The sequence below is a fragment of the Muscardinus avellanarius genome, assembly GCF_963383645.1.
Source record: "Muscardinus avellanarius genome assembly, chromosome: 16".
Lineage (NCBI taxonomy): Eukaryota > Metazoa > Chordata > Mammalia > Rodentia > Gliridae > Muscardinus > Muscardinus avellanarius.
The window spans coordinates 52,402,264-52,416,295 of NC_137802.1; the positions used below are offsets into that span (position 1 = coordinate 52,402,264).

General features: G+C 55.3%; 2 protein-coding genes across 2 annotated transcripts; both read left to right on the forward strand.

The window, feature by feature from the left end:
* Positions 1-715: 715 nt before the first annotated feature.
* On the forward strand, positions 716-11,229 carry NAGLU (N-acetyl-alpha-glucosaminidase; the record flags this gene model as incomplete). The annotated part of the gene is made up of 6 exons (XM_080713852.1): positions 716-1,101; positions 2,657-2,804; positions 4,910-5,056; positions 5,200-5,285; positions 7,644-7,900; positions 10,019-11,229. 6 exons carry the CDS (start codon positions 716-718, stop codon positions 11,227-11,229), a joined length of 2,235 nt encoding a protein of 744 aa, XP_080569978.1.
* A 647-nt stretch (positions 11,230-11,876) lies between these two features.
* Positions 11,877-13,483, forward strand: HSD17B1 (hydroxysteroid 17-beta dehydrogenase 1; the record flags this gene model as incomplete). The annotated part of the gene is made up of 6 exons (XM_080714070.1): positions 11,877-11,973; positions 12,060-12,227; positions 12,337-12,516; positions 12,597-12,690; positions 13,008-13,182; positions 13,274-13,483. 6 exons carry the CDS (start codon positions 11,877-11,879, stop codon positions 13,481-13,483), a joined length of 924 nt encoding a protein of 307 aa, XP_080570196.1.
* Between the last annotated feature and the right edge of the window lie 549 nt (positions 13,484-14,032).

A 14,032-nucleotide genomic window follows, 5' to 3' on the forward strand; every position in this document is an offset into this window, starting at 1 on the left:
AATATAAAGAATAAAAGATCAGGCTGGGGGTATAGCTCAGAGTTTGAATTCCCCTAGGTTCAATCCCCAGCAACACAAATACTAATATAAATAAATAAATAAATAAATAAATAAATAAATAAATACTGCAGCTGGGCATGGTGGTGCACACTTGTAACCTCAGCATTTGGGAGTCTGAGACAGGAGGATCGCAAGTTCGAGGATAGCCTGTTACTTAGCGAGCCCTCTGCAATTTAGTGAGACCCAGGTTCAAAATAAATAAATAAATAATAGGGACGGGGATGCAGCTCGGGGGTAGAATGCTCCTAGATCCCAACCCCAATACCACCAAGAATAAAATTAAAAACTGAACTGCAAACTCTTATGGGATCCTGGTGGCTGGGGATGTAGCTCAGTGGTAGAGCACTTGCTGGGCACACATTCAATTCCCAACACTGCAAAAAAAAAAAAAAAAGTGTTTGTGGATGTCTGGCTGGACAGAAGAGAAGCCGTTTGCCAGTGCGAGCGCTCGAGGGCCGACTGTGATGGGGTCACCACCGCCCCACCGCAGCTGGTGCGAAGACACTCCCGGACGCGGTCTGGACCCGGAAGCCGAGTTCCCTGTACGAGTTCCACGTGGCCTGAGGCCCGCAGCTGATTGGACGCGGCCCTCCCGGCCCCCCGGGTCCCGAGCCCGGATTGGTTGTTGGCGGGCGGGGCGCCCCAAGCCGAGACCATGGAGGCGGCGGCGGTGGCCGCGGCGCTGGGGTTCCTGCTGCTGCTGGCTGGGGCCGGGGGAGCGGCCGGCGACGAGGCCCGGGAGGCGGCGGCCGTGCGGGCGCTCGCGACCCGCCTGCTGGGCCCGGGGCCGGCGGCCAGCTTCGCGGTGTCGGTGGAGCGCGCCCTGGCGGCCGAGCCGGGCTCCGACACCTACCGCCTGGGCGGCGGCGGCGCGGCGCGCGTGCGGGTGCGCGGCTCCTCGGGCGTGGCGGCCGCCGCGGGGCTCTACCGCTACCTGCGCGACTTCTGCGGCTGCCAGGTGGCCTGGTCCGGCTCTCAGCTGCGCCTGCCGCAGCCGCTGCCCGCCGTGCCCGAGGAGCTGACTGAGACCACCCCCAACAGGTAGGGTCCCAGCCTCCATCCCTCGCTGAGGTCCCCCCAGTCCTGCACCGGGCTGGAGCTGCGGAAACCTGGAAGCCTGGCCCCGGGGTCCAGCAGCTCTGCCTTCACACCTAGCTCCTCCTCTTATAGCTGCGCGTCCTTGAGTAAATCACAGCATTCCAGAGCCTCAGCTGGCCCGTCTGAAAAATGGGAAGAATGACCTCCTCCCGGCAGTGTTAGTTTTGAGGACTGCGCGATGAGGGGAGTGGAAATTACGGTGCGTAGCTGGGCGTGGTAGCACACGCCTGTAATCCCTGTGCTTGGGAGGCTGAGACCGGAGGATCGCAGTTTCCAGGGCAGCCTCAAGTACTGAGACTCTTTGCAACCTAGCGAGATCCTTTTTCGAAACAAAAATAAACTGGGTGTGGTTGCCGCAGGCTTGTAATCCCAGTATTTGGGAGGCTGAGACTGGAGGAGCGAAGGTTCTGACCATCCTTGGCAATTTAGTGAAGCTCTTAGCAACCCAACGAGACCCTATTTCCAAATAAATAAAATTGGGCTGGGAGCTGGGCGTGGTAGCGCACGCTTCTAATCTCAGTACTTGGGAGGCTGAGACAGGAGAATTGCACGTTCGAAATCAGCTTCAGCAAATTTAGAGAGGCTCTCAGCAACTTAAGTAGTTCTGGGAGTGTAGCCCAGAGGTAGAAGGCCCCTGGGTTCCATCCACAGTACCATAAAAAAGAAAAAAATCAGGCAGGGGGATATAACTTGGAGGTAGAATGTCCTTGAGATCAACCCCCAGTACCAGAAAGAAAAAAAAGAAAGACTTAGTGCATAACTAATCAGTACGTTGAATTTCCTTTCCTTTTCACTCTATTTGAAGATACTGTTGGAGAAATAGCGCCCATCGCCCTCACAGGCCCCTGTTGTAGCACTTGCCACACTGTAGGGAGGTGATGTGTTCACACATCCGTGTCCCATCAGCCTGGAGGGGCAGGGAGCCCGCCTCCTGGGCATATAGCACCGAGTCACTGTGCGCAGTAGGGGCCCTGGAGATGTTGAATGTAAATGGAATATGCTGCCAGGCTCAGGCTTCTAATCCCAGCATTGGGAGGCTGAGACAGGAGGATTGCAGTTCTCCATAGCCTCAGCTACTCAGTGAGGCCCTTTGCAACTCAGTGAGACCCTGTTTCAAAATAAAGAATAAAAAAAATCAGGTTGGGGGTATATCTTGGAGGTAGAATGCCCCTGAGTTCCATCCCCAGTACTGAAAAAAAAAAGAAAAAAAGAAAAAAAGAAAAAGAAAAGAAAAGGAGAATGGAATATGCTCCCACGAGTATTGCCAGGCTAGCGTGCCTGGGGGAGGACTGAGGGCAAGTGGGCAGGGCCCCCAAGTCTCAGCGATTTAGCAGAAAAGGGGCTGCATTTGGTATGGCTCCCGCACTCCATTAGGTGGTGGTGGGGTATCACAGGGCCAGATACCTCTGAGTTCTTCCAGGTAATGGGCATTCAGGGGTGGAAGCAACCTCTCTGCCCCTAGGCACTTGCCCGGCTTCTGTCCCCCCACCCCCCGCAGGTACCGCTATTACCAGAATGTGTGCACGCACAGCTACTCCTTCGTGTGGTGGGACTGGGCCCGCTGGGAGCGAGAAATCGACTGGATGGCACTGAACGGCATTAACCTGGCGCTGGCCTGGAGCGGCCAGGAGGCCATCTGGCAACGGGTGCGTGCCCCCTCAACCCCTATCTGCGCACTTGCAGGTAGAGAATAAGGGCTCTGGAAGTGCTGTGGCATGCACCATAGCTGTGGCTCTCAGGACCTGAGGTTTCCATTCCTGAGATGAACACATCTGCATGCTTGCCCTGGGCTAAACCCCAGCCCTGTACTCAGACAGTTTAAGAAGCCCAGGCTTGCTGGGTGTGGTGACACATGCTTATGATCCCAGTGCTTGGGAGGCTGAGACAGGAGAATGGCAAGTTCCATCCCAGCTTCAGCACCTTAGAAAGACCCTATTTAGGAAAAAAAAAAAAAAGAGCAGGGTACTGTCGCATGCTTGTAATTCCAGTATTTGGGAGTCTGAAACAGGAGGATCTCAGGTTCGTAGCCAGCTTCAGCTACTTAGGCCCTCCACAATTCAGTGAGACCTTGTTTCAAAATAAAGAATAAATTCACCACAGCCGGGCGTGGTGGCGTACGCTTGTAATCCCCACACTTGGGAGGCTGAGACAGAAGGATCGCACAGGTTCGAAGCCAGCCTCAGCTACTTAGGCGCTCAGCAACTTAGTGAGACCCTGTTTCCAAATAAAATATAAAATAGGTCTGGGAGTGTAGCCCAGAGGTAGAAAGCCTCTGGGTTCCACCCTCAGTACCAAAAAAAAAAAAAAAAAAGAAAAAAAAATTCACCATAGCCAAACTATGGAAACAGCCAACATGTCCATCAACAGATGAAGGGATTACAAAACTGTGGGATGTGTACACAATGGAATTTTACTCAGCCATTTAAAAAAAACTCAATTACATCATTTTCAGGGGAATGGATGGAACTGGAGGACGTTATGCTAAGTGAGATTAGTCAGTCACAAAAAATAAGAAATCGGATACTTTCCCTAATATGTGAGAGCTAGGGAGAAATGGGTCATAAGAGGAACTCTAGATGAAAAAGGAAATCCTATAGAGGAGCAAACAAGACAACCTAAATGAGGGGATGGGAGGGAGGAAGAAGGAAAATCTCTAAAACACACAATGTACTTAAACATATCGAAGTCAACTACTAAGCCAAGCAAGGGAAGGAGGGGTGGGGAGGGAATGGGGTGGGAATGGGGTAGGGATTAAATTAGTGATGTGTACATGTATGTACACACAAGTTTTTTACCCCAATATGATGTATGAATATAATGCACCAATAAAAAAATTTTTTTTTTTGCTTTTTTTGGTGGTACTGGGGTTCCTGGAAGCCCTTCTACCTCCGGGCTACACTCCCAGACCTAATTTTACATTTTTTTAAATTTGGAAACAGGGTCTCCTAAGCCAGCGCGTGCTGCTGACTTCAAACCTGCGCAATCCTCCTGACTCTGCCTCCCAAGCGCGGGGATTACAAGCGTGCTCCACCACGCCCGGCCCAATAAAAAATTTTTAAAAAGAAAAAAGAAAAAAAAAACAAAATAAAGAATAAAAAATCGGGCTGGGGAAGTAGCTCGGAGGTCAGATGTCCCTGGGTTCCATCCCCAGACTCACAAAAAAAAAAAAAAAAAAAAAGAAGCAGCAGCTGAGGCTGTCTGTGAACCACGATCCTCTGGTCTCAGCCTCGGGAATGCTGGGATTAGAAGCGGTGCACCACCACGCCCAGCTAATTTTATTTTATTTTCGCAATACTGGAGATTGAACCCAGAGGCATTCTACCTCCGAGCTATTTTTTTATTCTTTATTTTGAAACAAGGTCGCACTAAGTTACAGAAGGCCTCATTCAATAACCGAGGCTGGCCAAGAACCTGCGATCCTATCTCAGCCTCCCAAGTACTGGGATTACAAGCGTGCGCCACCACGCCCGGCCCTTTTTATTTTGAAATAGTCTCACGAGGTGGATGAGTCTCACCACTTGCTGACCCTCCCCGGTTCGTGGCAAGCCCCTTCGTGCCCCACCTCCTCACTTATGCACCGCAGGGGACACTTTCATGAACTCCTGCTGACAGCTCCATTTCTCCTGGCCTGTGGGCTCCTTGTAGATGGGGGTTCAAGTTTTGCCTTCGTAGCTCTAGTGCCAGCACAGAGAAGCAGTGAATTGGGGGCTGGAGATGAACGTTCGTGTATGTGTGGGGATCTTCTCTGCAGGTGTACCTGGCCCTGGGCCTGACCCAGTCGGAGGTCGATGAGTACTTCACCGGTCCCGCCTTCCTGGCCTGGGAGCGCATGGGCAACCTGCACACCTGGGGTGGCCCCTTGTCCCGCTTTTGGCACCTCAAGCAGGTTTATCTTCAGGTAAAATGATGGCGAAAGAAAGGGGCAGAAGCCCAGGGAGGGTGCGGTGTTTGGCCACCCCCAGGTCTCTTAACAGGACCCCGGGACTGCGTCCTGAGCAAGTAAGCGAGGGCCTTGCTCACTGGCCCCTCCCGTCCCCCCAGCATCGGATCCTGGACCGGATGCGCTCTTTCGGCATGATCCCAGTGTTGCCTGCATTCGCAGGGCATGTCCCCAAGGCCCTCACCAGGTGAGGCTCGCTCTCCCTTGCTGCTCAGCTCAGAAGGGATTTATTTCTGCCGTTAGAAATCACTTCCAGAGCCCCAGCTCCTTAAGTGTGGTGGTACAGGCCTGTGATGCCAGGACTTGGGAGACTAAGACAGGAGGATCACAGGTTCATGGACATCCTCAGCAACTTAGTGAGACCTAGTTTCAAAATAAAAAGGGCTAGAGCCAGGCTTGATGGCACACACTTTTATTTTTATTTTTACTTTTTTAAATTTATTTATTTTTATTTATTTATTTATTTTTTGGTGGTACTGGGGATGGAACCCAGGTGCCCTCTACCTCTGGGCTATACTCTCAGTCCTATTTTGCATTTTATTTGGAGACAGAGTCTCTTAAACCAGCTGAGGCTGGCTTCAACCTGCACAATCCTTCTGTCTCAGCCTCCCAACGGGGATTACAAGCGTGCACCACCACACCCGGCTGATACACACTTTTAATCCCAGCATTTGGGAGGCTGAGACAGGAGGATCACAGTTCGTGGACAGCCTCAGCTACTTAGGCCCTCTGCAACTTAGTGAGATCCTGTTTCAAAATAAAGAATAAAAAATAGGGCAGAGGGTGTAGCTCGGAGGTCAAATGTCCCTGGGTTCCATCCCCAGACCTGCAAAAAAAAGAATAAAAAGTAGGACTGGGGGTGTAGCTCAGAGGTAGAATGCTCTTGGGTTCTAGTCCCAATACCACAATAAAAATAAATAAATAAAATAAATAAAAAATAAAAAGGGCTAGGGATATAGGCTAGGGATATAGCTTGGAGGTAGAATGCTCGTATCCCCCACCCCCAGAAAAGAAATAACTGTTTAAAAAAAAAAAAAACCATTGAAGACAAGCATGGTGGTGCATGCTTGTAATTCCAGTACTTGGGAGGCTAAGGCAGGTGGATCCGGGTTCATGGACAGCTTCAGCTACTTAGTGAGGCCCTCTACAACTTAGTGAGACCCTGTTTCAAAATAAAGAATAAAAAATAATAATCAGGTTGGAGATGTAGCTTGGAAATAGAATGCCCCTGGGTTCAATCCCCAGTACCACACACACAACTAATAAATAAACAAACAAACCACTTGAACTTTGGATGTAGGCCAGGGACTTAAAAAACGATTTGATATAATCCCAGCATTCAGGAGGCTGAGACAGGAGGATAGCGGTTAGCGAACAGCCTCAGCTGCTTATGAGGCCCTTTGCAACTCAGTGAGACCCTGTTTCAAAATAAAGAATAAAAAAAAAAAAGGGCTGGGGATGTAGCTTGAAGGTAGAATACCCCTGAGTTCCATCCCCAGTACAGCAAAAACAAACAAACAAACAAACAAACAAAAAAAAAACGACTTGAGCTTTGGCTGTAGGCCTGGATTTGAGTCCCAGCCCTGCTACCAACTAGCCATGTGACCTTGAATGGATTACGTGATGGCCCTGCACCTTGTTTCCTTGCTAGTAAAATGGACCATCACCTGCTCTACAATGAGGGTTTGGACGTGAGTCTGACTTGGCACAGATTGTTAGCAAGTGGCTGATCTTACAGTAGTAACAGGGGTCTCTATCCCTCCTGCTTCTCCCGGCTACACACCCCCAGAGCTGGGAGAGTCAAGGCCCAGCTGAGGTCTCCCCTCCTGCAGGAGGCCTGGCCAGCACTCCAAGGGACAGCCCCACGCCCGCGAGCACCGGCCCGGCGCTTGCTGCTGGCCTCGCCCGCTGCCCCTTCGCTCCCTTCCCAGGTGGCAAGAGCTTCTCTCTTTCAGATTCATCTCTGTGGGGCAGCTGGACTCAGCTCTCTGCTGGGCCCTGGGGATAGAGCAGTGACAGTTCAAAGCTTTGTCCTGGAAGGAGATGATCTTAGCCAGAGAGATAGGACGAGTGCTAAGGGCTGGAATGTGCTGGGGCTGGGGGTGGATAGCAAAAGCCTTCCATGCAGGCGAACCGCAGAGGATGGAGAGAAAGAGCCAGGGGGACAGCAAGGGCAGGGGGTGGTGGTGAGGAGATGTCAAGGCGGGGACGCAGGAAACCAAGCGCTTCCCAGGAAGTATAGACAAGGTAGGCTGCCGAGGGTGAGGGCCAAGTGAATGCCATGCCAGCCTCCAAACTCGCTCAGCTTTTTTGGGGGGGTGGGTGGGTGGGTCCGGGGATGGAGCCCAGGGACATTCTACCTCTGAACTGCACCCCCAGCCTTATTTTTTATTCTTTATTTTGAAACAGGGTCTCGCTGAGTTGCAAAGGGCCTCACTATGTAGCTGAGGCTGGCCGCGAACCGCTATCCTCCTGTCTCAGCCTCCCAGATGCTGGGATGACGGGCGTGGCTCGGCTCCCTGGCTCAGCTCTCGCTCCGCACTAGGGTGTTCCCGCGGGCCAGCGTCACCCAACTCGGCAGCTGGGGACACTTCAACTGCTCCTACTCTTGCCCCTTCCTTCTGGCTCCGGAAGACCCCATCTTCCCCCTCATCGGGAGCCTCTTCCTACGGGAGCTGAGCAAGGAGTTTGGCACTGACCACATCTACGGGGCTGACACTTTCAACGAGATGCAGCCTCCCTCCTCCGAGCCCTCCTACCTCGCTGCAGCCACCGCTGCCGTCTACGAGGCCATGAGCGCAGGTACGGCCCCCGGGAGGTGCAGAAGGTGGCCCTCTGGACCCTCGGGGAGCCGGGGCTGGCGCAGGGTGGCTGGGGTGGGAGGAGGCACCGGGAACAACACATTGCCTGGCACTTTGCTAAGCCCTTGTCCCATGGGCCATCTCATCTCATCCCATCCCACTGTGGTTGAGAGATCCCCGGCTGTGTGGTCCGTGAGCACTCACCTCTCTCCCATGTCCCAGTTGCTTCATCTATACAATGGCAGGATGCCTGGCCCGTAAAGAGTCACTACGGGGCCAGGTGTGGTGGCACACACTTGTAATCCCAGCATTCGGGAGGAAAAGACCTAGAGGATCGCGGTTCGCAGACAGCCTCAGCTACTTAGTGAGGCCCTCTGCAACTCAGTGAGACCCGGTTTCAAAATAAAGAATAAAAAATAGGCCAGGCATGGTGGTGCACGCTTGTAATCCCTGCCCTTGGGAGGCTGAGACAGGAGGATCACACAGGTTCGAAGCCAGCCTCAGCTACTTAGTGAGGCTCTTAGCAACTTAAAATGGGTCTGGGAGTGTAGCCCAGAGGTAGAAAGCTTCTAGGTTCCACCCCTCATACCACCAAAAAAATAAAAAAATAAAAAATAGGGCAGGGGGTGTAGCTCGGAGGTAGAATGCCCCTGGGTTCCATCCCTAGACCCCCCCCAAAAAAATGGGCAGAGGGTGTGGCTAAGAGGTCAAATGCCCCTGGGTTACATCCCCAGACCCCCCCCCACAAAAAAAACAATAAAAAATAGGGTGGGGGTGTAACTCGGAGGAAGAATGCCTCAGGGTTCCATCCCCAGTACGGCTGGGGGGGGGGTCACTACAGGTCAACTATTGAAAAAGATTTTATTTGATCTCTACCTTGTTGCCAAAGTAGGTCATACAGGCCAGGGTTAGGGACAGTGCCCAAAGCTGGCAGGTGTTCATGCTGCTGGCCCTGTAGAGGAGGTGCAGAAGGAGCCGAGTCAGGCATGGCTTGGGGGGAGGCCTCTGTTAGCCAGGCAGGGAGGAGATTGGCTTCCTGAGCAGAGCTGCCTCACGTGTGATCCAGAACCAGTGGCGTGAGCATGGCCCTGGAGCCCAGCTGTCCTGGTCCGCTTCCCTTGAATGCCCGAGGCTAGGTAACTATATACAGAGGAGAGGCTTACAGATCTGGAGGTTGAAGGGCCTGCATCTGGTGGCATCCTCTCTCCGGCAGAGCCCCAAGGTAGCCCAGGGCATCATATGCTTTGTGGGCCTCCCTCTCCTCATAAAGCCACTAGGATTCAATCATGGGGTCCACCCCATGACCTTGTATAATCCTAATCAACTCCCAAAGCTCTTCTGTAAGCACCATAGTTGAATTAAGTTTCTACCCTCTCAGTACCTTACAAGAGGGGTGAAATTCACACACAGGAACCCTTGGGGGCATACTCCAACCATATCTAAGCCACAGCACCATCAGATGTACGAACCTTAGGGCCCCACCTCAGGTCTCCTGAATCGGAAGGTTCAGAAGTCGGGACCCAGGAGTCCTCGCCTTGACAAGTCCTCGGGGACTTGTGATGCCCATCCAGCCCCGGGAGCGCTGTGCTGGAGCTCCCTTTTGGGAGGAGGTGGAATGAGGCGGTGTGTCCCGCTGCCCTGCAACAGATTGTGTGTTTGTTTATTATTTATTTATTTATTTCACGGTACTGGGGGTGGAACCCAGGGGCATTCAACCTCCAAGCTACACCCCCTGCCCTATTTTTTATTCTTTATTTTGAAACCAGGTCTCACTGAGTTGCAGAGGGCCTCACTACGTAGCTGAGGCTGTCCGCGAACCGCGATCCTCCGGTCTCAGCCTCCCGAATGCTGGGATTATAAGCATGCGCCACCACGCCCGGCTTATTCTTTATTTTGAAACAGGGTCCCACTAAGTTGCAGAGGGCCTCACTAAGTAGCTGAGGCTGGCCGCGGCCCTGTGATCCTCCTGCCTCAGCCTCCCAGTGCTGGGATTAAAAGTGCACCACTGAGGCTCTCTGGACCTCTGTGTTCCTCATTTGTAGAATCGGGCCAGCACTCCTCTAGCCCCCTCTCTTCTCACCATCTCTCTTTTTTGTCCTCCCCTCCCCTCTCTTTGCAGTGGACCCCGATGCTGTGTGGCTGCTCCAAGGCTGGCTTTTCCAGAACCAGCCCCAGTTCTGGGGACCTGCCCAGATCAAAGCTGTGCTGGGGGCTGTGCCCCGTGGCCGCCTCCTGATTCTGGACCTGTTTGCCGAGAACCAGCCCATCTACTCCCGCACGGGCTCCTTCCAGGGCCAGCCCTTCATCTGGTGCATGCTACATAACTTTGGGGGCAACCACGGCCTGTTCGGAGCCTTGGAGGCTGTGAACCGAGGCCCAGAGGCTGCTCGCCGCTTCCCCAATTCTACCATGGTAGGCGTTGGCATCACCCCCGAGGGCATTGACCAGAACGAAGTGGTTTATGCCCTCATGGCTGAGCTGGGCTGGCGGAAGGACCCGGTGCCAGATCTGGCAGCCTGGGTGACCGGCTTTGCTGGCCGGAGGTATGGGGTATCCCAGCCAGATGTGGAGGCAGCCTGGGGACTACTGCTCAGAAGTGTCTACAACTGCTCCGGAGAGGCCTGCAGAGGACACAATCACAGCCCGCTGGTCAAGCGGCCGTCCCTGCAGATGAATACCTCTGTCTGGTACAAGCGGTCAGATGTGTTTGAGGCCTGGCGGCTGCTGCTCAAAGCTGCTCCCAACCTGACCGCCAGCCCTGCCTTCCGTTATGACCTGCTGGACGTCACCCGCCAAGCGGTCCAGGAGCTGGTCAGCTTGCATTATGAGGAGGCGAGGACCGCCTACCTGAACAAGGATCTGGTCTCCTTGCTGAGGGCTGGGGGCATCCTCGCCTATGAGCTTCTGCCCTCGCTGGATGGGGCGCTGGCCAGTGACAGTCGCTTTTTGCTGGGCAGCTGGCTGGAGCAGGCCCGGGCAATGGCCGCCAGTGAGGCGGAGGCCCATTCCTATGAGCAGAACAGCCGCTACCAGCTGACCCTCTGGGGTCCAGAAGGCAACATCCTAGACTATGCCAACAAGCAGCTGGCGGGCCTGGTGGCCGATTACTACGGGCCCCGCTGGCGCCTCTTCATGGAGGCTCTGGTGGACAGCTTGAACCAGGGCATTCCTTTCCAACAGCGAAAGTTCGACAAGAATGTCTTTCTGGTGGAGCAAGCCTTTGTTCTCAGTAAGAAGAGATATCCCAGCCAGCCCGAGGGCAACACGATTGACCTTGTCAAGAGGATCTTCCTCAAATATTACCCCAGGAGGGTGGCTGGCTCCTTGTGACAGATTAGTCCCCTCTCTAGGGACCTTTATCCCCAAAGTCTAGGTTTGGGAGCCTGGAGCTAGCCAGGCATCTCAAAGTACCTTGCTGTACTGTCGTGTGCCAGGCCTGTGGGGCAGGCATCGGCGGCTTGGAGGAAGATGAGCTGCCCTCTACCACCTCCCCACTTTGGGGATTAAAGTACTGTTTTCTGTCAACTTAATAAACTGATGAATCAGCTTGGGTGTGTCGGCATGAAAAGGTTACAGAGAAGGTATCTGGGCAAGGGGCCTGCCACAGCGTGGGCTCTCCCCACGCCTGGCTTCAAGCTGTTTCAGGTTTGACACTAGCCCCCGACCCCAGCAATCCTGGTCACGAACTTCCTGGAACAGAGGCAGAGCAGGGAGTTCTACCCAGGGTCTGTGAGCCACCCACGGGGACCCCACACCCACCGGCTTACCCAGTCTCCTCCCGGCCCAGTAGCCAGGGCAGTCTGAAGCTACAATCAGTGACCTTCCCTCTGCTTTGCCCCTGAGCAGGGGCCTCCAGGGACCCAGGGAGGAGGGAGGACTCAGCCTTGAGATTGTTGGGAAGACTCAACAAGGGATGGGGCGGGGCGAGGCAGGTGATATCTCTGGAGACTCCAGGAGACTCCACCAGCACCCTTACCATGGACCGCACCGTGGTGCTCATCACTGGCTGCTCCTCGGGCATCGGCCTGCACCTGGCCGTGCGGCTGGCCTCAGACCCCTCCCGGAGCTTCAAAGGTATACAAGGGGCCCAGCTGGGAAGAAACGGAAGAGCCCCGAGGTGAGCAGAGTATTCATATCTTCATCTTCTCCCGCACCTTCAGTGTATGCAACCATGAGGGACCTAAGGGTGCAGGACCGGCTGTGGGAGGAGGCCCGCGCCCGGGGCTGCCCTCCTGACTCCCTGGAGACGCTCCAGTTGGACGTGAGAGACGCAGATTCTGTGGCCGCAGCCCGGGCACGCGTGACCGAGGGCCGCGTGGATGTCCTGGGTGAGCCTTCCAGAAATACATGTGTGCAGAAGCCTTCCCCACCCAGTGTGCAAACCAGGGCGTCCCGAGTAGGGAGCACTACCGGACGCGGCAGGCCTCTCTCCTGCAGTGTGCAACGCGGGCCGGGGCCTGCTGGGGCCCCTGGAGGCGCACGGGCTGAGCGCTGTGGGCTCCGTGCTGGACGTGAACGTGGTTGGCACCGTGCGGATGCTGCAGGCCTTCCTGCCGGACATGAAGCGGCGGGGCTCGGGACGCGTGCTGGTGACCGGGAGCATGGGCGGCCTGATGGGTGAGTGGACGGCCTGCCTGCACAAGGGCGGGCAGCGAGGTGAGTGCCGCGGGCCTCGGCGACCTCCTCTCCCCTCCCAGGGCTGCCCTTCAACGCTGTCTACTGCGCCAGCAAGTTCGCGCTGGAAGGTTTATGTGAGAGTTTGGCGGTTCTGCTGCAGCCCTTCGGGGTCCAGTGAGTCACCCTCCCGCCCTGACCCTCTGAACCCCGATCTTGGGGAGCCAAGCATTGGGTCTCGGAGCCACTCTGGGGCAGCGCCCCTGTCCCTGCTGAGCTCTGGGGCTTGGAGCACCGGCTAGGGCACCGCCCATGCCGGGCCTGAGACGCAGGTAGGAGGTCAGGTGTCCGCCCCTGGCTGGAATTCCTCGCAGCCTCAGGTGGACGTTGGAGCGCTTTGGACAGCCCGCCGCGGGTTGTTCTCTGGAGTTGGGCTGGGCAGGGCAGGGCTGGGCTGGCGTCCACCCAAGTGCTGCCTGCTCTCCCTTCTGCAGCGTGAGCCTCATCGAGTGCGGTCCCGTGCACACCGCCTTCTTTGAGAAGCTGGAGGGCGGCCCGGGAGGGGCTCTGGACAGCACGGACGCCCAGACCCGCCACCTCTTCTCGCTCTACCAGCGCCACTTCCAGCAGGTCATCCAGGAGGCGCAGGACCCGGAGGAGGTGACCGAGGTGGGCGCTGGCGGGGGCGCGGGGCGAGGGGTTGGGGCGTGGCCCACCTGGCCGCCATCCAGCCCTCCTGCCCCGCCCTCCTCTCGGCCAGGTCTTCCTCTCCGCGCTGCGCGCCCCGAAGCCGGCCCTGCGCTACTTCAGCACTGATCGCTTCCTGCCGCTGGCCCGGCTGCGCCTGGAGGACCCCAGCGGCTGCAGCTACGTGGCCGCCATGCACCAAGCCGTGTTCCCCGAGGAGCCAGACAAGGCACCGCCGGGAGGCCAGGGGGGCCCCCAGCTGGATGCTTCTAACTCTGCTTAGGAATAAAAACTCTGCCTGCAGCATCTGCCTCCCGTGTCCTCTTCTGTGTCCTGGGGCAGCGGTGGGAGGAGGAGGCAGCAGGGCTGCAGGTGGTGAGCACAGCCCAGTTGCACCCTGGGGGGGGGGGACTGAGAGAGGAGCCAGCCCCAAGCTGCCCAGAAGCTGAGCAGCCTCTGCACAGCTGGCTGTGGCCCTTATCTTCTATGAGCTGTGCCTCTTATCTGTAAAGTGAGGGACAATGTACCGGTATTGGGAAATGACTTGAAAATGTATTTGGCGGGGCTGGTGGCGCATCCTTCTAATCCCCACGCTTGGGAGGCTGAAACAGGAGGATCACACAGGTTTGAAGCTAGCCTTGCTGGCTTAAGAGACCCTGTTTCCAAATAAAATATAAAATAGGTCTGGGAGTGTAGCCTGGAGATAGAAAGGTTCCATCCCCAGTACCACTGGGGGGGAAAAAAAAGTATCTGAAGCCAGGTGTGGTGGCACACACTTGTAATCCCAGCATTTGGGAGGATGAGACAGGATCACAGTTTGAGGCCAGCCTCA